Here is a 23,079-nt window from a genome sequence, read left to right as displayed (position 1 = left end):
ATGCAATATCTTGTAGTAAAGGAGCATTTGAAAAATACACCATAGTTGCTTCTTACTTGTTTATTTTATTTTGAGTTCCAGCCAAATTCTCAATATTCATTTGTCATTTTCTACTCCTGTGCCAGATTTAAGTAATTTGTAATGACCAAAGGGTTGTCCTGTGCTATGGGTTTAAGCTGAGATTGACTGCAGGGGACATAATGTCTGTGACAAAGATGTCTAGGTAGTGGAAAACCGTTTTCTAGGAATAAAAGTTAGCTAGCACGGGCAGTTACAGTCAGCCTCCCTCCCCAGGCCCCCTGACTGTTGAGAATGAAAGATTAGGAGACAATATGCTGAGAGGGAGAGAAAAGAAGCGTGGGCCTTTCAACAGTCAAAGTTTCTGCTTTGTGTGCATTTTTTTCCAGGGGTAAAAGTTCTGCTCTATGCCTACCTCAACCCCCACCCCTCCTTTTCTCTCACCCTACCCCACCCTCCCCAACACCTTCTCCTCTTCTCCAATCCAGTCCTGTAATCCTAGCATTTTTCTCCCAATGTTAACCCCAACAGACTTTCCACTGAGGGCTACTCCTCTAGCTCTCAAAAGAGGAGGCAGATCTTTAGGTACTGGGGTGCTGCTGACTTTGACTTGTGTGTTGCCATGCCCATCTCTGAAAGTGGTTTGGTGGTGGTAGTGGTGACTTGACTTGTGGTGGTGTTATATCTTTGCTTGGCGTAGTCGGCTGATTGATGGCTATTCCAGCACTGCACCGTGGGGCTTCCCATGGCCCATGCATGGCTGCTTTGTGGTTTCACTGGGGACTGATTGACCAACTTACCCTTCCACTTCGTCCACCGTCACTACATTTTTATATGCAGTAACTGCATTGCTTCCACAATAATTTGTTTGTTTTGTGGTTGATTTGGTCTTCTGGTTTTTGTAAACATGTCACCTGTTGTATAGTAGTTCATACAAATGTAAGCAATACCGATAGTGCTTTTGACATTGTTGCAGTTTAACTGCCAAAAAATGTTGACGGAAAAGAAAAGAAATCAGTCAAGTACTGCATTTTGTGAAGGATATATATTTTTTCTTTGTAGGCTTAGGCTATTCACAATCACATGTGTTATCATGTTTCATTCAAAGAGTGCAACACCATATTCTGTTGACTATTTGTTTCCTTTCATTGTGTAAAGGTACGTTATACTTTCAGTTGTTGGCCATTGGTTGTGCACACATACGCCTCCTATGCTCAGCATGTATAGTAGATTCTTTAAGATTAGTTTTTAGCTGTAAAAATCATTTGTCAAGCTTTTCTAAGACTCTTTATTTTATTTTATTTTTATCTAAAACCATTAAACCAACCAATGAATTGATATCCACCATGTCACCTCCTTGCAATTCCTTTTATTTGTGCTGCTTGCATAGATTTTAGTTTCATTAGAGTGACTGCTCTTGAGATCTAGGGTTTCATCCAGTCAAAACCTGTGTTCCTCAGGTTTTCAAGCTGATTATTAAATTGTTATTGCTCTCTTTGTAAGGTAAAGCATTTTAGCAGCACAAGCTATATAAAGCTGTATTGAATAGCCAGACTAATTGACATTTTCTTTCGGTTTCATTTATCAAGACACACAAGCATGTCTGAGGACTGAGAGACTTGTAAATAATATATAATCTAAAATTTACCAAATAACAGCATGTTGTACATAGTAGGCTGTTGCAATCAATTGTACAGTAGACTTTGAATATATGGCATAAGTGATATATGTTTTACATTTTGGCTGTTTATGATAGTCTTTTCACATTTCAGTCATATGAAAATATACATTCAGATAGAGTATATTTGATGTTAAACCTAGTTTATAGAACACGTGAGTAAACTGTAAGAATACCATAAATAAAACAACAACAAAGAAAACACCTTTTTAAACATATAGGAAAAATAATGAGGTCTTAGTGAGACAGACCTTAATTAATCTATCTAATAAAGACTGAGTAATAAAAGCGCAGAAGAAAAATAACAGCTTGGCTTCCCTAGTGTGTGTGTGTATGATGAGATGAGAGATGCTGTCGTGAGAATACAGGGGAGATGGAATATCATGTGATGAACAGCAGAATCCCTCCTCCTTCTCCTCCCCCTCTCCCTGCTCTCATCTTTGTCTGCAGAGCGAAGCGAACAAGTGTGCGCTGTGTGAGAAAGCGGCAGAGCACCCGCCCTTCCTTAAAATAGGCTGTGCAGAGAGAGGGCTTAAAATAGGTCCTCCATTAATTACAGTCTCTCTGAAATATTTATCAACTGCTGCCACCTTCAAACACCACTCACTATCGCTTGGGTTTTACAGCCCTTTCCACCTCCCTGTTCTCCTCGTTGAGATTCCCCAGAATCATCCATACCTGTTTTTAATTCATTTTCACTCTTGTTCTGTACCTGAACCTACTCTGTTCATCTCCCCCTTCCGCCTAGTTCTCAGAGGATGCAAAAATAACGGTTTACAGCTGACTTGGCTGTTTTGTCTCTGCTGTCTTCAATGTAGACGTGTAGTTCTCTGTTGGTCTACAAGGCTTGTTATCCACATAAATTAGATGCCATACCACCGTATGTATTTATAACTGATATATATTTTTTTCTTTTTTCATTGAATTTCATGGCTCTTGTAATTTTTATGAATACAGGGGTTATGTCTGCAAGCACAAGAGCTAAGACCATCACTATCCTATCGTTAATTGGAACAGTACTGTTAATGCTGATATGTCATTGGGAAACCCAGCCATGACCTGTGATGGAGGGGTTTCCCAGAGTGGTGGTTACGCTTACAGTCTGATCGTTGGTTTTCTTGGCAGCTGCCCTTATCCAGGGTGACAGCATCACAACAACACACCACAAAGACAATGAGTGTGTATACAGAAATATAGTTGAAAAAACCATAGTGGTGAACCAGTGCTAGAAGTGGTTATTTTGTAGATAGTGTGTGTGAGTCTGAGTGTTTATGTATATCTGGTCTTAATGTACAGTTGTGTGTGTGGGTGTGTGTGTGTGTGTGTCTGTCAGTTTTTTATGTCTGTGATATGGTGTGTTCAGTATATTCTGTGTGCATGTGTTTTTGTTTGTGACTGTATGAACTGTATAACATTGATGTAAGTACTCATTCTGTTAAGTCCCTAATGTGAATGTGTCTCCAGTCTTGGATGGTTTGTGTCTCAGACTCGTGGACATTTGTCTCATTCAGTGTCACTCTAATGTCTTTTTTCACCCCAGTGTTGATTGTCTGGAGCATCTGTTCTACCTGCATGTGTGTTTTCTCCTGTGAATGGGTTTGTGTGGGTGTGTGGTTGTATGTGTATGGTGGGGATAATGGCGTGGGGTGGTTTGTTGCCTGATTTTGTATTGTGGTTTCACTCAACCAGCCAACATGCATCTGTGTTGAATGCCCCATCCTAAAGCCTGTCACACTGTACGTCCTCTCTACCTGTTGATGACCTTACTGTGCTCCTCTGCCTCTGCTCTCCCCCCTCTATCCTGTCCTCCTCTCCCTTCTGCTGTCCCTCTCTGTTTCTGCCTCCACCTACATTCTTCTCTGCTTCCCACTCTGTACACATCTATCCTTCTCCCCCCACTGTTTCTTTCAACCTATTCCCTGTCCTACACACTGTCACCTCTCTCCTCCTCTGTCCTCTCATACTAACCACCCTTCAACTCTGCTCTCCCTTGTATGCACATTTCCCTCCCTTTCTGCCTCTGCTTTAACACTTCCATCTGTTACTTTACCTTTTCCCCTTTCCTGTCTCTCTCCCCCTTTTATCCCCTTCACTTCCCCGCTTTCTCTCCTTCTTCCTCCCCGCTCTCTCCTCTCCCAGGGGGAACCGTGAGAGTTCCAGCCGGGCGTCCAGCAGCCGTCAAAGCAGCACGGACAGCGACATGAAGTGCCTGGAGCCACGGCCCTGGAGCAGCACCGACTCGGACAGCTCCAACCGCACCCTGCGGCCGCCTGTCACTAAGGCCAGCAGCTTCTCTGGCATCTCCATCCTTACCAGAGGGGATAGCTTGGGCAGCAGCAAAGGCTCACAGGGCAGCTGCAGAGGCTCTCGCTCTGGTAAGGACTGAAGGGAAAAGTAGAAGAGGGAAAGAGGAAGAGAGAGATACTTGAGTCTCTCTAGTTGTAGTTTAAGAGGCTAGCATTAGCTAATTTGCTACTGCAACATTAGCTGACTTTTTTACTTCCATCTGATTATCACTATTTTAGTGAAGCAAGTACAACATACAGATAATTACAAATGGGTTATCTCATCATCTCATGAAGGCTACATTTGAAAGACAGCGTGATGCGTCATTCGCACCCCTAACCCTAACCCTCGCACAATTAATTATGGTCATTGTAGTTCACTAATACACTTTCAGTACTTGACAACATTAAATCTTTTTTTTAAACTACATTGACGAGAAGTGCCAGGTTTGAATGTCAGCCTTGTGCATCACAGCACGTGAAATAAATCTAAACATTTACCAATAAACATGATTTGATGTTCCTTTGTGCCATAATCCAAGGTGAGCCTTCATACAGAAGCCAAATTCAGATGTCGAAAGAATAATGTACTAACCCACAAAATGGCCACTATAGACAACATCAGGCTATGCTGTCATAAATCTACAGGACCATCAGACAAGCAGTGCCATTTACTAGCCACCTAATCTAAAGGTTACAGGGTTGAGTGTGTGTGAGTGCAGGTACTGTAATGTCACTGAAGTTGTCAAGTGGCCACCTTCAATCACAGATGTTTCATTGAATTAGGTCTCATTGTTGAACCACAAGGCTCAACAATGATTTCTGGCATCCCAGAACCATCCTCCTTGACATCTGCTTTCAACACCACATACAGCTAAAGTTGCTTCCACTGGACCTACACATAGTTTATCCCTAGTTCCCAACATTACTCAATAATTTCTAAACTTGCTATTGATTTCAACAACAACAACCACAGGCTAATGGGATGGCTGACACTGCTGGCTTGGAGTGGCCCGCTCAGCAGTTTGAAAACCGAACTGTATCAACACTTATAGGCTAAGGGGATGCCCGATTATGCCATGTCACTAACAAACAGCCAGAGTAACCATGCTACTTACAAACAATATGTCAGCTAGCATGCTACAGACAACTAACAAGCCAACATATGAAACTTCTATAATAGAATCAATAGACCAGCAACCATGCCACTAACAAACTGCCAACTACTAGAATGCTACAAGAACAAGCTAACAAGCCAACATAACAATCGATATCCCAGAAAACGTGCTACTAATGAACAACCATAGCAACTATGCTATTAGTAAACAATGTCAGCTAGCATGCTACAAAGGAACGGACAACAAACAAACTTTGCCAGATCCACTGACTGGCTGCCATTGCCACTTCAGACATACCCCTCACTGTCTGATTTAAGCTCTGCCAACAAATGCCTAGTAGTCTTAAAGTGGACTTGGCTACAAACCCTTGGCATCCAACCTCCAGGGGTGTAGTCTAGGCTTCCAACCCCACTATTCCACCTCTGCTACCAACTCGTATACCTAAGCATTTTCCTTTCATATGCCTCATTTACTGCATGCTCCAATGGCACTAAGCTCAATAAAATACACTATCCACTGTGTTTCTGACCACAACTTCAAGTCTGGCCTCTAGCTAGTGCTCACTATTTCCTGTGGAACTTTTCCCCCAAATCTACTGCCATTTGCCAATTTCTGCCCACCCTTAGTTGGCCTACAATATGCCTGGCCAGAATATAAGGGACCGGAAGTGTCCTGACCTACCCATTGACTGAGATTTTGGGGAGATGGTAGCACAATATCAATTGCAGCAATAACAAAAAGAAAAATTACTTGCACGGCTGCTAACTTACCTGGGTCGGCCCTGCCAGGAATCAGACTAAATAGTATTTGAAGATGGTTTTTATTCTTATGAATGTGAGTGCCAGTGTGGGTGCCAGATAGTTGGGGTTTGCCACATAGGACAATACAGTGAGTACTAGAAAGTTTAGACAATAACAGCAAAGTATTCAAAAATCAATTTACTATACTTTGTGTGATTGAAAACTTGAAAATTTGAAATTCCCTGTAGGTTAACACAAACAGGAATTATTTGCAACTCCTGTTTGACCCAGGTCAAAGAGAACTGAACTTTAGAAAGACTTGTTACAAGAATGTTAACTTGAGTTTGCCCTCTAGTGGTCCAAAATACACATGTTGTAGAATAGAGGGTGATACAAGAATGATTACAGGCACATAATAATAACACCCTAAGCTAGTTTCTTCTCTTACTGTTATCAAATTGTTTTGATAGGGAACCTGTAGTGGGTTCGTCGTTTTTCTGAGTGCATAAATAAAAAATATGATAAATAACTTAATTAAATTGTATCTAACTATGCCTTTTCTCCACATCTCCAGGCCTGCCCCTGGTCAGTCCTGATGTGTGTCCCCAGGCCCCAGCTCCTCAGTCCAGCCGTAGCCTGCTTCCCTGTCCATCTCAGCAGCCCCAGCCACAGCAGCCTCAGCCCCAGCCCCCGCCTCAGACCGCCCTGCTACCCACCCCACAGCAACACCCCATGGGCAACCACATGATGGCCCAGGTAAGTACCTCTAGCATCTGTATTTTTGTCAAGTACCGGCCATGGTGTACAGGCAACATTTTCAGGCAAAGTAAATTTTTAACTTCAATTTACCATTTAAAAAAAAAAAAAAAAAAAAAAGATTTTCTTGTAGGCTGCTATGATAACCACAATAATTTAGTCTTGAGATGCCCATCCCCATCCCTGTTCGAGCCAACATTGCCCATCTTAAATGTCTCAAAATGTTGCCCGTGTATTCTGCCTCAGTAACTGAGGTGGTCAAGAAGATGTAGTGAGTGATTCTACATCCACACTCTGCTTCTGGCAAGAATGATTAATAAGTTAAGACTGTGGCCTGAGGCTGACTCAGGCCGTATGTAAGAACATGGTACTCTCAATTACAACTTGTAGGACATCTGATGACACCAATTTCCTCTTTTACTTTCCTCAGTAGTAGCAATTTATTTTATTTTTGTACATGCAGTCTTATTTGAAAGTATTCTGGAACTAAACATATTTTTCCATAACTATCCATTTTTTCCATTAACAACTTTTCCTCTGTGTTCTAACCTACATCTTTCCTGTGTCTTCATTTATTTCTATCCATCTGGCTCTCCAACTCTACTTCTCACTGGCTTGGTCCCACCTTTCTCTTTCTTTTCTCCACCTCTATTTCCTCCCTGTTTCTGGCGGTGTGTATAGCCGGTGGCATCTCTGCAGCCCTCTCAGCCTGTCTCCTACTCCAGCCCTTCCTGCCCCCAGGTCCTCCTGCCTGTCTCTCCTCCCCAGCAGTACACAATGGTACTTGCAGCTCTTGCAGCGTCTCACTTTACCTTAATTTAGTTTTAAGACTACATTATCATGCTCAAGCCCCTTGCATTAGGTAGTTAGGTTGTACTCTATGGCCCAGGAGCTACTTACAACCTCATTCAGTTAGGCAGTGCTGTATTCTACTGGTGGTTCTTGCACTCTCATAATCTGCCCTTATTTACTATGATTAGCTAATACATTTGGGCATTGACAACTCTGACGGACACACACTTTACCATTTGGGGTCATGACCCATAGATTATGCTATACATGATGCATCAAAGTGAATAATGTCATTGTATTTGGAAATAACTCAGCATGCTCATCATTTACACAACAGTAACTTGCACACCAACTTCCTACTAATCTTTTCTGCTTCACATTATAGCCTACTATTGGCTACTGTATTACCATCACTCAATGTACACAATGTTAATGTCAACACAATGATTACAATTAACCTATATCAGTCAAAATGTTGATGCGCATTTTATATACAGTATGCTATAATCCAGATTTCATCACAATAATTTCCTACTCAAAACCAACCAATAACATTCTTCCCATCCCTCTCAGGGAGAAGAGCTGCCGCCCCAGTTCAGCCAGATGACGCTGAGTCGGCAGGGCTCCAGTGAGAACCCCGAGCCTCCCCCCATGTACCAGCCCCCTCCCACTGTGCTGTCCCAGCACCCTCCACCTCAGACAGGCTACATCATGGCCACCACGGGTCAGCCTATGGCCCCTCCATCTGGCTACCAGCCCACCACTGGACACCCCCATCCTCCACCCCCTCCACCTCCTCCATCCCAGCCCGTCATGCAGGCCCCACCGCCTCCACAGGGCTACATGCAGCCCCCTCCACCCCAGCAGGTATGGCACTCTCCACAGGTGGCAACAAAAGATACCAAACCTATCTGAAATGGTTTTTCAAAATAATTGTGGTTAGAGTAGCAGATGGCAGGGGTTTACCTCAACAAGATTACTGTGTGAGATAGTATCAGGTAAATTGTTCATCATAGAAAAACATACTAAATGGTCACAGATTTTGCTTTAATTGTCTAAGCTCTTTGTATTGCACTCTTTGTATTGTCCTATGTGGCAAACACTACCCATTTTGCATTTTGTAGGCTTAAACATACCATAAAATATTGTGGTTACTATTGGCTCCAGGTCTGCAGGATATGTTGTCGACCTAACTTTTGCAGTTGTCTATGGTACTCCCTGCCTGTGTGTGTGTGTGTGTGTATGTGAGAGAGAGAGAAAGACAACCCATTAATGATGGTGGGGTGACCATAATGATTGTAGAAGTGGCTCAGGTATAGAGGTGTGAATCTTCACTGGCCTTCACTGGACGATACAATTCAGAGGGCTACGATGCGATTATAATACGATTATCGATGCATCTTGATGCATCAAAATGTTTTTGATTTATTTTTTCGATTTACTAAATTTTTGAATTTACTAAATTCATCTGTTTATTTTAGTTATTACAAATGATCCATAATTTAACAAACAGACAAACAGAGATGCAAACTCTTCACCTTTTGGAAAAATTTGCCGTTTTGAGATTTGTGTAGATCCGAGGAGAATTTTTTTTTAGGGGGAAGGGGGTCGGTCGGGTTGATCGGGTTAGATGCAGAATTGGTTAATTGAGGTGAAACAGACTGAGCACCGAGTTATTTTCTTCACCTCAGAGTTGGTTTAAGTTGTTTAAGTGCTGCAGTGTGTGTTGGTCAGCCGGTCTCATTGTTTGTTACTGCTGATCGCTGCTCCGCTGTGCTAACGTTAGTCTCTTGACCAGGTCTCTCTTGTGAATGAGACCCTGTGTCTCAATGAGATTACCTGTCTAAATAAAGGTTTGAAATGAAATGAATGACGGCATATAAAGTTCACAATATACTTCATGTTCGTCTCGCAAAGGTAATTATTGAGTCATTAAATCAAAAAATGCTTGCAACCGCTGCCTTTTTTGAAGATGAACTACAAAAAACATGGATGTATTGACAAGATAACTCTAGCATGTGCGCGCTGTAGACTGTCCGGGTGCTGCACTACCCTCGCAGTTGAGTTCCGCCTTTTTCGTTCCGTCAGCATCACGTTATTAACTAACCTTTAGAAAATCGATTTTTGACATTTGTGAATCGATTCATAATTGTCCACGTCCGCATCGCGATGCATCTTAGAATCAAGAAATTTCCACACCTCTACTCCGGTACAGTTGACCAGTGGTGAGGGAGATGATACTGAGATTCAGTTTAAACAAGGACACTTCCTGCTTGTTTTGCAAGTCATTACAAATGTTTAATAGAGATATTCATATCAATTCATATCATAGTATCAAAAGTGCAAACGGGGTACACAGTAACATGCTAGGACTGATCACAGATATTTTAAAAGCAACTGAATTAACAGGGGTGAATGACCATTGGAAAATAACCTGACCTTATATTGGTAACATGCTTGCATAGCTTTAAGTACAATTTCACCCTCAGATACTTTTACTGTTATATATCATCAATCTGTGATGTTCAGTTAATTCCAGTTATTTTGTGATGATGTATTATAATTTACCTTTTGTTGTATCCGCTTTCCCTCAACCTGCCTCATTTACTTCTACTTAGTTAGTGATGTCCTACATTTCCCAGAATTACTTTTGACACTCCCCAGGGAACTCTACCTCACCTGGAATTGTGGTATTCAGCTGGCTTTTTGGTGAAGGTGGAGCGAGCAATAGTAAGAGCAAGAGAGCGAGAGTTTCAGGTTGAAGAAATGTGTCCTGCGCCCTTTAATCAAAATGCAATGTGTCTTGTGGCTGCATTGCATTATGGTCTATTGAGGCTACTGTCGGTGGAGAAATTGGTATCTGTACGATGGATTTCTCCCTGTATGATTGTTGAACATTGGTGCAAAGTGGTGAGTCTAGTAAGAAGACCCTGCTCTTTGATTCTGAGAGATTCCTAAGTTTTCCTCCTATTAAATTTGTGCTGAAAATATCTCAATGTCATGTCGTCTACATATGGCCAATTTTCCATTGGAATAAGAAAAATACAACAAAATGGAACCAGAAATGCAAGGTGCATCACTAATAGCTGTTAGTCTTTTAGGGTGTATTTTTCCTTTGAACATTTATTCATTTCAAACACGCTGTGAACACCACCTTGGTTCACATCAGAGCGTTCCTGCTCCCTTCAGATGAGCACCAGTGTGGAGGATCATGTTCCTAACACCTCATATCAGTGAGTGTTAATATAAAGATTTGCTGATGAAAGAGAGAAGGGTACACAGTGTAATCATCACTGCACCTTGTTAACACACATAGCCAGATCCACAGAGATGAAACTTGATTTCTGCCTTACTTGCATCACTCAGACATAGGAGTAGGTAATACATAATGTAAAGTTACTGCACAACTTGCCTTAGCAACAAATCCTCAAAAATGCATTTACTGGTTTCATGTATGGTAGTCATTTGCTATGATTAATGGTTCCCTTTTTTACTTTGTGTGAAAACTCACATTACCGCCAGAATGGGGGTTAATTTAGCTCTTTTTAAACATAGAACTAAGTGCACCAACCTCCATTAGGAATTGGTTAGTCCATGAACTGAAAGTGTAGAATTGTGGGGTTCAAAATCTTGCTCGAGTACATCCTTGAGAATAGCCAAACTAACCAAACAGTGATGCCCTGTCAGAAACGGTATTGATGTAAATTTCAGAATTTCTGATTAGCTTTTATTTGTCATGCATTTTTGTTTTAATAAATTGAACAGTTCACCCCAAAATGCGATTTATGTCATCTGCTCACTCCCATGTATGTTCAAACTCCTTTGAAGTTCCAAAAAAAACATAATTCAATTTGTGCAGCATAAGTCAAGTGTTTTGTAGCAAACAATTGCACTGTGGCTCCCAGCGTCCAACATTTACCTCATTACATACTATATTTTAATCACTGAGCATAGCACAGCGCATACAACATGCATGCACCCTACAGTAGCAATCTTCTGTCAAAATGCTTCAGGGTTTGTGCGTGATCAGAACATTGTCAGTGAGGAAAATATAGGAGATAATGATGTGAATATTGGACTGTTGGACTCACAACACTTGGATTATACTGCATGAGCTGTTGAGAGAAATTTAATGGACATATGCTTTTTATGGAGCTGCAAAAAGATGGTCCTGTTGCTGAGATGGAACTACGGAGGCTAACTCACTATGTTTGGTGGTCCTACGAATTTCAGTGGAGTTTCGACTGACATGGGGCTCAGTGGCTGATGACTGATTTTTTATTTTTTTTATTTTGGGGTTCCTTTTAAGTTATAACTTAACTTGCGTTCAAAAAAATATAAATGTTATGACATTTCCTTTTGTTTTGGCATATACTTTGTTTAAAGCCACAAATGGAGTACCGTGCTGTTATTAGTTGTGTTGTACTTTTCAGCAACTTGCAACTTAGCCTTAGAAAATCCAAATGAGAAATATTGTGATGCATATCGTGAATCGTGATAATATCTGAAAATATTGCAATATGTTATTTTGTCTATACTGCCCACCCCTACTCAGACAGCAACTGCTTTGTCAGTAGATACAAACCAGAAGTAAGGCTACATGTCAAAACTATAACAGAGTGTGTCCTGGCTCAGTTGGCTCAGACACATACCATTTAACTGCAATGGCGTAGGTTAGAATCTGGCCTGGGACCTTTGTCTTCTCTCTCTCTCTCTCTCTCTCTACATCTTGCCTGACTCTCTCCTCTGTAAAACTATCCAATAATGCAGATATGCCATAAAAATCTAAACAAAACAAACTCAGTCAAGTTTTTGAAAGGTGGAAACCTTCAGACTTGACAGTAATTTTCTTCTGTAAACTTGTACCCAGTGAACCAGCTCTCAGACTGAGTGTGAAGTGCGACGTCAGTGGTATAATTTCCTGTGATGTAGCAGGGTTCAGCCAGTGGGGAGTCTGATCTTCTCACTCAGAATGCCATGCATCACCTTCACAAGCTTGGTCTCAGTCAGTCAGCCAGTGAGCTAGATTGTCACATTCTTCTGATTGCAGAGGCGGTGACAATAATGAGTTCTCTCACTCTTTTTCTCACTCACACACTCTCTTCCTTCCCTCCCTTTGGCTCTTGCTTGAATCCATAAAGTATTTATTGGAATTCATTGAAGGAGAGAGGGCTAAACTGAATTGACCACTCTGTACCCCGTGGGGGAAATTAGGCCCTGTAATGTAGCTTTGGGGCCAAGTTGTTGAGGCAAGAGTCCGCAGGGATGTTTTTAGTAGTTTAGTTACACATCCAACACTGGTACATTGTTGTGAGGGAAATTTAGGGTCAGCAATGCCCCCTTAAGCAGCTGGTCCACTAGAGCATGCCCTTCAAATCACTAGAAAATTAGACTAGCCCAGAGCCACAGTCTATCTCTGTCACAATAAATCTAATAGAGGGTTGGCCCAACTCAAATCAGGTGCACATTTTATATTGTACATAGACTACATTGCAACCCAAAGACTGTATTGTTTTTATATGTATATTTTTCATCTACTTATGTGATTTCGTTATTAAATAATATACTCATTTGTAGCATCTGTTCGCAATTGTAGAGCTTGCAAATAGTGTTGTTTTGGCATGTAACTGTGTGTTTAAAAAAAGCAGGAATTTTTCCAGTGTTATTCTATCTCTCTTACAGTTTCCTATGTTTTTTTTTTACACCTTTCTATCCCTGTACTCTGATACTAACACTTTTTATTTTGTAGTTCCAAGCTCTGATCCATATAGACACTGTCTCCTTGTGCCTTTTATCACCCTACACACCTCTCTATATCCTCCTTGTCCTATGATATTCATACTTGTATAAACAGTATTGCCTGGGAAGGGAAGATGCACGGTGTTCAGTGTGTGGGTGGTCGACAATGTAACAGGAGTGCAAATATTGACACCCCTGCAGCCTGTAGACTGGCTGAATGTTGTCATGTATGCAGATGAAGGTGGAGGCAGCGGCTATCGATCCTCCTAACTTTCACTTCCTCTCTGTGTCCTTTTGTTGCCTCTTTTGGGAAGGGGTGGAGGGGGGGGGGGCAGCTACATTTAGCCTAGTTGTGTAAGCCACAGTGCTCTGAAACCCAAACTAGTAACTAAAGGGAGCAAGCTTCAACTCTTGTGCCTCCATAACCACTGTGCATTGTGTTTAGTCGATACTCTTTCCACTGAACAATCTCATTGTTTGTGCGCCTCATTGTTGCTGCCGCACACTAATGAGGAAACACAGGCTGGAATTCTTTTGGTGTACTGCTAAACCACCAATGTGTTCCAGCTGATCCATGATAGCGAGGCCCTGACAATTTGCTTACCAAGCTCTCTTTGCACCAACTGGCTTATAAAGCAGACCCCTCTTTTATAAAATGGATAGTTCTGGTCCTCAGTTCTGATTGGCTGAGTCACATTCAAATAATTATGTAAACTTGTAACACCGTAACTGTTTAAAAATATGAATGCACTAAAGCTATTGTTCAAGAACCATATTGCTTGGCAGAAGAAACGTCACTTTGAATTGTGCTTAACACCTCTGTGATTTTCAGTGATTTTAGAACAGTTATGTCTCCCATGGCTTATTGCTTTACTGACCATCTGATTCAGTGTGATTTACCAACAGTTACTCTTTTATCTTCTTGATTCTAATTTATTGCTCTTCAGTCAAGGTGTATTGTCCCCTAAAGTAACTCTCCCCCTTTTCTTATTTTCTCTCTGCAGATACAGGTGTCATACTACCCCCCTGGTCAGTACCCCAGTTCGGGCCAGCAGTACCGTGTGCCCCAGCCCATGTCCCACCAGGTGTCTTACCCTGCCCAGCGCACACAACCCATGCCTCAACCCACACAGCAGTCAGGTTAGTATTTTACCACACTATATATAGTAGATTATACCTGGATTTTAGATAGATAGATATAGACAGTAGAGGTGTTAATCTTCACTGGCCTCACGATTTGATTACGATTCAGAGGGCTACGATGCGATTATAAAACGATTATCGATGCATCTTGATGCATCAAAATTTTTTATTTCTATACATGATTTATTTTTTCTCACTGTGTGACAACTTGCTACTTTTAAAACATAGCGTATTTGTAATGATCCATAATTAAAATAAACATATGAATTTACCAGAGATGCAAACTCCTCACCTTACAGCGAAATTCGCCATTTTGAGATCAAAATAGGTCACCTACGAGATTCGTGTAAGTTGTATTAAGTTGTTTAAGTGCTGCAGTGTGTGTTGGTCAGCCGGTCTCATTGTTTGTTAGTGCTGATCGCTGCTCCACTGTGCTAACGTTAGTCTCTGAATGACAGCGTAGAAAGTTCACAATATACTTCACGTTCGTCTCGCAAAGGTAATTATTGAGTCATTAAATCAAAAAATGCTTGCAACCGCTGCTTTTTTTGAAGATGAACTACAAGATACATGGATGTATTGACAAGATAACTCTAGCATGTGCGCGCTGTAGACTGTCTGGGTGCTGCACTGCCCACGCAGTTGAGTTCCGCCTTTTTCGTTCCGTCAACATCACGTTATTAACTAACATTTAGAAAATAGATTTTTGACATTGGTGAATCAATTCAGAATCGTCCACGTCCGCATCGCGATGCATCTTAGAATCGAGAAATTTCCACACCTCTAATAAACAGACCTTACACGGACCTGTACATTCACTGCGTTCAGTTACGATTTGTACAGAAAGGCACACTTGCTGCTATGAGCCAAATAGAGCAAAAACGGACGTGTCTGCACACACCTAATTTATGCAGAACGATTACAGAGGAGTGCTTCTCACTTGTCAATACTATGCACGATTCACCTGGCTATTTCTTAATATATAAAATGAAGGCTTAAAATCTCCAAACTGTATCCATTCCTATGCTTCTGTCCCAGACCAATTGATCACGTCACGTTGCACACAATTCAAGAGCTTAGTGTTGTCAAAATAAAGGTTCTGTGCTTACACACTTACACACAAGTAACAATGTATATGTAATCAGTTGTTAGTTACTTTCTTGCATTTCATTACTTTTATTTTCCTTTCAAATGGTTACATTTTAGTTAGTGGAAATTAAAAAGAAAAAAAATGACATGACACTTAAAAGCAGACTATAGTAGGTTGTTGTTGGTGCATGGTGGAGGCTTGTAGGCTCTGAGTAGCTTTTGGAATGGGCACAACAATAAACTTGAGGACTATATTCGCAATATTCGCATTAGTTGAAAAAAAGGACAGGCAGGTGTGGGGATACTCATGAGTTAATAATGTTATAAATGTTATACTATAAAACTGGACACAATATTTTCATGTAAAAATACACCCGTCTTATCAGCCTAAATCACAAAGCATGGCTGCAATAGAGAGGAGCATCCCATCATCCCAATTGAGATGCCATAGTTTCTGGTGTTGGATATGGACACTTCTCAGCCCACAGAAAGCGAGGAATCAAAACTTAAGAGTGAAATACAAACTATCTCCTGAACAGCAGCGAGCAAGCACTCTGTCTAGAGAAAGCTGAACTCACCACTGTGACACCAGGTCTTTTGCCTCTCTCGGCCCTTTGATATCTTTTGGTATAAAGCAATCACAGACCAGCCAGGTTGGTAAACATGAGTGTGCTGTGTACAATTTACTGACGTCAAATTACATCGTTTCTAGGTACTGATGTTACCATTGCCATTTGGAGCTGCCATCATGCGAAATTGCCAAGTGTAGCTTTAAGTACTATATTGTTGAACATTTTGAAATTTTTTTGAAGTGGCAGATAGACAGTGAGCAACTTATATGCAACTTATATATAGTGTATATTTCCTGTCTTCCCTGAGTCCTCAATACACCACATTCACACACACTTGCGCATACACATGCAGGCACACACAGGCACATACATATACTGTATAGACACATACATACACACATAAAACACATTTAGAGAGAAGGGAATAATGAGAGGAAGGGGCACCACCAGTATGAAATGCAATGAATGGCACAGAGTCTGATGTTGGCTTTGATAAGAATAGTTGATCATAGAAGATTACAACTATTTTGGGTTTAATGTCGTCTAGACATTTGTTAAAGCAGTGTTGGTCAAAGTAACTTCTCAGATTTTATTAATTTGTATAGATATATTTAAAGCCATGGTAGGTAAGTTTGAAGGAAAACAGGAAGACTAACGCACTGGGTGTGTAGGGGAGGGAGGGGCCCTCCCCTACCTACCGAGCCAGTGGCAATCGCAGCTGATTTGACAACTCAGAGTGAAACTCCTCTGCTTCAGACATTGCCTCAATTGGTTGGATGCCCAAGCGACAACATTTACTTAGAAAGCAAATGTCAAAGCAATGGTGCTATCGATACTGCAGAGATTCTAGCATAGTATGTTAGTCATTTATGTTCATCCAGCATGGGGGTTACTTCTTACTGAATTCAAACAAAATGTCAATTTATAAGACCTACATTTACTACATTGGGAAATGTATTATGTTAACAGGATGATTGTACTGTTAGTTGTAATTTGTTTGTCTGTGATCATGCTACGTAAAACTTTCTTTTAGATCTAGTATTGTGGTATATTCTACCGTTCATCTTTAGAACACATAAGAGCACAAAGGAGTTCATTGACTTCTATCATATACTGTATATATATTTTCAAACATTCCAGTGTATTTTATAATTGTATTAAATTGTACCTAGGCAAAGAAACTGCTAAATAATGCTGTCTAAGTTTACCAGGTGAAAGGTGGATTTTAAATAACCTTCTGCCAAGTCAAATATGCTTGGACCAAAATAGACTTTCCTTTTTACTTGGAAAACCATAGCAGCGTTATACTTCAGCCTCTTTTCATTAGGGACCTGTGAAGGTTGACTGTGTGTGTTTATACAGTAACTGACAGATAGACATTGTTGGCTAGCTGAATGGACTCTGGCTCATAGTGAAGGCCTGCCAAATCAACATGGATAATGTTCGGCCTGGCGGTCAGTGAAACCTTGCATCAGTCCATGGCTGCCGCCTGGTCTGAAATTTGACTGAAACATGAGCTTTGTGGTGGTGAATATTTATACTGGCATTCTTCCACCTCAATTCTTGGAATTGTTATTGATTAAACATAACAATTTGTGTGAAGCCCATTTGGTGTCTGAATATCTCTACAAATGTTTTATGGAAGCACTGCTTTTTTGCGCCTAGAATAGCACTAAAAATGCTATTCTTTATGAAAATGTTGTGCAAAGCTATACTATATATAAATTTAGGATTGCATATTGTTTGTCTTGGCAGGAGAAAAGTAGGTAGTATGATAGGTGTCATTCATCCACCACCTCAGTAGCTTTAATTTTAGCTGTTTTGCAAGGACTACACTAATGCATGTTAGATATTATTTTGGGCTGTGTTCATAGAAAACTAGTTTATGAAGTAATTCATTTTTAAGACATTGCAATTTTGAAAACTGCAAAAATTCAGTGAATTGTAAGTGCCAACACTAGTTGTGTCCTGCTTCCTTTTGCCCACAGTTCTCCAGATGATACCCAGCCCGTGTTCATGCTACCAGGGCTTAATCAGGACACAACTATGCAATTCATCTCTGCCACGCTACCATAGTCTAGCTCTTGTAAAGAATGTTTCTCCTCCAAGCCAACATCCCAGCTTCCATGCTTTCACCTTCTTCTACCTCCTTCCTCCCCTTTACTCCTCTAATGTGCCCTCCTCTCCCACCCTACCCTAGCCTAACTCTTTTCCAACTGTTGTCTCTTGTCCCATCAGGTCTCCAGACCATGATGCCCAGCCAGCAGCCTAGCTACCAGGGCATGATGGGGGTGCAGCAGCCCCAAAATCCTGGTCTGCTCAATTCCCAGAGGGCAGGCATGGGAGGACAGATGCAAAGCATGATGGTCCAATACCCACAGATGCCCTCATATCAGGTACAGGACTTGGTGTTCAGTCAGTCACAGAATGTAAGTAGTAAAGGGTAAATAAAGCAGCAGTTTCCCTGACACTTGAGTACACAGAGCTACATTTTCCCAGATAAATGAGCTTAAGGGAGATAGTTCCCACTGAAAGCAATTTCGCACTCACTGCAGGTCAGTCGTCTCTCATGCTGGCATCATAGAATCCGTGGTAAACTTACCATGGGGATTTGTAGCTCAACAAACATGTATCTGCTTTAACCTCCCCCATTAGTCTTTGACTTGTAGGCCTTGGCAGCAGTCAGATATTATCACCTATTAATTTTAATTTATTGTAAATAGAGTGTCATTTTGCTTGACCCTTTCCCCTTATCCAGGTGCCAGTGGGAAATGAGTCTCAGCAGGTGGTGCAGCAGCAGTACCAGCAGCAGGTGATGGTGCCAGTCAGCCAGTCTGTCCAGGGGCCCATGCCTGTCTACTACAGTGTCATCACCCCCACACAGCAGAACAGCACAAGGTATCAAACCACAGCAGTGTTAGCCCTTTTGGAACTGAATACATCAGTGGGAATGCAGCCTGGAATAATTCAATTATTTGTCAACATGAAGCAAACTCTTCTAAAACTAGAAACAAGGGAACCATAGCCTAATCATTTATGCTGGTACATGAAATCTGTATTCCATTCTAGACTTTTTACAAATGATATACTGACTCTTCTGTAACATAAGATAATTGCACTTTAAATTCCACTTTTAAATGTTCATGTTAATTTATGCTGCCATTCACCCTTCAGTCATATTTGTTTTTACAATCAAGGACCATGATGGAAATAAGTCTGACTTTATTGTGTAATCCTTGACAATGCTCTTTTTTTTACAATAGTCTAAATAAAATAAACTATGCCATACCCATATCCTTCATTCACTCCATTGATAATCAATAGGAGACTAACATTGTGAATTCAAATAATGTTTGTCTGAACTTTGTATTCATATAAAGTTTTGTATTTTCCTTGTGCAATTTGCTGTAAACAATCCCCAGAAGATCCTCCTGGGTGTCACAGCTGCCTTTTCCATTTTTCCACTTCATTGCTTGTGGAACTATACATCAGTATAACACGAATTAGAGGGTCAGACAAGCCATTAGCCTTTCACTAATACTCTGTGAATGGCCCTGGGGCATAGGAATAGCGTAAAATATAAAGCACTATGCATAGTACGTAAACATTAGGCACAGTGTATAAGATGCACATAACAATGCAAAGTATGTTGTCATTAATGTGACATGTTACATCTGTAGACATTGTTGCATGGTGGAAACTGTCTAAATAGCAGTCAGTTAATTGTTTGTGGGAGTCTTTCCACATATCAATTAAGCTGTTTTCGCTACGTTAACTGTGCTGATGTCGTTGTCATCCGCATGAGCAAGCTGTAAATGGCCGAACCTGCTGGCATATTGTAAATTAAGTTGCTAAATGTTGTATAGATTCTCACCAGTGGAATCGATAATGTCTTAAATGTTTTATCTTCCTGTATTTGGGTTTTCTCTGAGTGCATCCGCATTCTTCTCGCTAACTTGCCTACTAAAGCAAACGATTAACATTGTAATTTAAGCTCAGCAGAGCATAGAGCGTATGGGGGTGATATGTTTACAGATGACTGCCAAACACTGAAACTGTCTTTTTGTGTGTGTGTGACTCCTTGGTATATGAATTTCCTTTCTTATTCTTTCTGCAATGTGTATTCTGCAACACACATGTCCTCCGCATGTGTGTGCTGAATTCCCTGTGTGTGTCTTTTTCTCAACTGTGTGTGTCTGTCTGTCTTTCCAGTCCGTCAGTAGGTTACCTGCAGCCCCCCAGCTCTGAGCAGTATCAGATCACACAGTCACCGTCCCCCTGCAACCCTCAGCAGTTGCAGCAGCAATATTCAGGTGAGACTTGGTGGCCCGAGGTGGCGTAGTGGTAGATCTTCACCTGGCAATTGAACTGACTGATGGCCCACCTAAGCATTTTTTCTGACTAGCAATATTCTATGAATTTCTTTTTTAAATTTTATTTATAGGCATAATGCTTCAAAATGAATGAGCAAAATAGGGCAAAAAACGGACACATCTACACACACCTAAGAATTGTTTTTCATTTAATTGATTTCCAGAATGGGTTGCATTAGCCTCATCAGGACTTCACCCCCTAGAACAAAGTAAAGCCCATCCCAGTGCCATCCCAAACATAAGTGATCAGACTGGACAGATGTACTGTATAAATGCCAATATAAACACTAAACTATAAAATCCCATCGTGCTGTGTCACTGCAAACTCATGGCGGAAAATAGGTGAAAGGTTTACAGAGAAAAGGTTAGACAGAGGGAGGCAGGGTTCACGTGTTAAACCTCAAAATCATTGTCCTTAGAAAAGGTAATGTTTAAACCTAAATTTTGCAAAGGCCTTAAACACTCAGTTTGGCTTAAGTTGATGATCACTCTAACCTTTCAACATCAGCTTTGTTTTGTGCTGTGTGCTCAGGTGTGAAACATCGGTACACTAGTTGGTCATCAAGGCAACTTGCCAAGTTTGTCCAACTGACCTGTTGGGAGTCATTGGCTGACTGTCACAATGAGGGACATTTTGTACGAGTAGGCCTCTTAGACTGCGACTACCTGTTTACTGATGACTCTATATGATGATGATAATTATAATTACATTTTTTATCATATAGTTTAAAATTATTTGTTAAATTAGTAATGGATTGGTCAAATTTTCATTCAAAAAATAGCGTATTTCCTTTTTCCAAGCTAAATTCATTATTTATTCCAAAAGCAGTGTGAATGCGATGCACTTGAAGATTCACCCCCTCTGAGACTAAAATCATGCATAGGCCTAAGCAGGTTGCCTTGGGTCTTCTTGATTTCTGTTGTTTTTGTGATGTCATCAGCTTAGCCTAGATGTTGGGAATTATCGGAAATTGTGAATGTACAATTGATCTGCTTGGATTTGATACTTTAAGCTGTTATGTTGGTAGACAAAACAGGTGGCGAGCTTGAAACTAGCACCAATCTAGTGTTCAGTTTTGCATTGTGATGTATTACCTCTTCACTAGATTTGTTGGATCTCTGTTTTAATTAGCTAGCTTACTCATTCTATTGTGAAAATGTGAGATTATTTGTGTCAATTACAGGCCAACGTAAGCTGTGCCAGAGACCTAGTCCAGTCATGTTTATTTATATAGACCTATCACAAGCACATAGCATCACTATATACCATACTGCATTATGTATACTACATTGACATCATATACATACTACATACATATACTGTACATCACCTGGCAGTGTTGTTACAATTTCTTGGTGGCCTATAGAAGTCGATAAACGTCATAAATCACTTAATGCCCCTTTTAACTATTTGTGTGTGTCTGTGTTTGTGTCCATTTTCAGGAGTACCGCCCCCCGGGCCTGGGGTGATGGTCATGCAGCTCAGCGTCCCCAATGGACCACAGCCTTCCCAGAATCCTCCTCTGGTCCAGTGGAATCCATGCAAGTACTACAGCATAGAGCAGAGGCCCAGCAAGCCAGGAGAGCTCTACAAACCTGACAACACTCCACAGGTACACACGCACACACACGCAAAGGTCCCCTCCAAAAACACGTCTGGATTAATATTGGCAACACTCTATTAATAGGCAAAAGGGGACTCTTTCAAAAAACAAAACAAAAAAAATCCTGGGCCCATCACGACCTTGCTGGTGGAGCAAGGTCATGATGATATCTGCAGGGCATCTCATGTTTCTGTAGTGTGTGTGTGTGTGTGTGTGTGTGTAGCTTATGTGTATGACCCTTTGAGTTTGAGTGGAGTGATGAAGTGCTGAGGATGTGTGTATAATGTGACCAGGAACATGGGGTTCATGTATCAAATAGTACATTTCCTCTCCATTTCTCCTTGTGTGTCCAGGCCAGTACCCAGCTGACCAGCCCCCTGGCCTCCCCCACACAGTCTCCCACCCCTTCTCCCTCCGGCAGCGTCAGCAGCGTCTGTCCAGGCCTGGGACCATTACCCCTCATCTCCCAGTTTCCCCGGCCTGGAGGACCAGCGCAAGGTAACGGGGTTCCTGGGGTTTTTCCTGGAATTGGATACAGTTACAGTTTAGCTAAACTGTTCCAAAAAAAAATTTTGCTTTTTGTTTTTTTCTTTGGCCTTGCTGTCTCCTTTGCTTGCAGCAATGCAACACTTCCCTTATTATCCGTGTCTGGTGGCCTCTTAACTCCAACAATATGTCGCCACATTCTGCCGCCAGTCTGACAGGCTTATCTAGCCTCAGGGTAGACAAGTTAAACTCATGTAGTGGGCGATGAGGCTGCCCTATTTTATGTTCTCCTTGGTAACAAGATTTCATATCAAAATTACTTGTGTTGAAAGTACATTTTAACTACAGTGCCTGAGAGTGGTCATGGTCCTGACACTGGAAACACTGTCGTCACCACTACACCATCCACACTCACAGATGTACACATAAATGTTACACATGCACAGCAACACACATACATACTACACATAACATGCACTTTCTGTGCACATCAGCATCAACTATTACCAATACCAGGTGGTGTGCAAATACACACCAACTGCCTTTCAAGTTGTTGCAGCTGTGTTTTTTAACCCCTGCTCCGACTCTCGCCCTTTCACCCACTTCCACAGTGAACCTCTAAACCTTGTCATGTTTCTGTTGGCCCCAAACCAAAGGGCCTTGACCACCTCACGGCAGCAGACTCA

The 23,079-nt window shown here is 41.3% G+C and overlaps 1 protein-coding gene across 1 annotated transcript in view; it reads left to right on the top strand.

The window, feature by feature from the left end:
- Nucleotides 1-23,079, top strand: part of LOC139651240 (R3H domain-containing protein 2) — a 64,493-nt gene that overhangs the window by 36,376 nt on the left and 5,038 nt on the right. The window contains exons 15-25 of the mRNA XM_071528084.1: nucleotides 550-603; nucleotides 3,836-4,071; nucleotides 6,414-6,595; nucleotides 7,277-7,375; nucleotides 7,961-8,254; nucleotides 14,131-14,266; nucleotides 18,169-18,326; nucleotides 18,689-18,828; nucleotides 20,143-20,243; nucleotides 21,747-21,916; nucleotides 22,261-22,405. Coding sequence (XP_071384185.1) covers nucleotides 550-603; nucleotides 3,836-4,071; nucleotides 6,414-6,595; nucleotides 7,277-7,375; nucleotides 7,961-8,254; nucleotides 14,131-14,266; nucleotides 18,169-18,326; nucleotides 18,689-18,828; nucleotides 20,143-20,243; nucleotides 21,747-21,916; nucleotides 22,261-22,405 — 1,715 coding nt within the window. The remainder of the gene's footprint in view (nucleotides 1-549; nucleotides 604-3,835; nucleotides 4,072-6,413; nucleotides 6,596-7,276; nucleotides 7,376-7,960; nucleotides 8,255-14,130; nucleotides 14,267-18,168; nucleotides 18,327-18,688; nucleotides 18,829-20,142; nucleotides 20,244-21,746; nucleotides 21,917-22,260; nucleotides 22,406-23,079) is intronic.

The sequence above is a fragment of the Centroberyx affinis genome, unplaced genomic scaffold (genome assembly GCF_046629955.1).
Source record: "Centroberyx affinis isolate AG114_WGS23_722 - 3 ecotype Tasmania unplaced genomic scaffold, CSIRO-AGI_Caff_v1 ptg001613l_1, whole genome shotgun sequence".
Classification (NCBI taxonomy): Eukaryota; Metazoa; Chordata; class Actinopteri; order Beryciformes; family Berycidae; genus Centroberyx; species Centroberyx affinis.
This window is presented reverse-complemented; position numbering and strand designations above follow the sequence as displayed.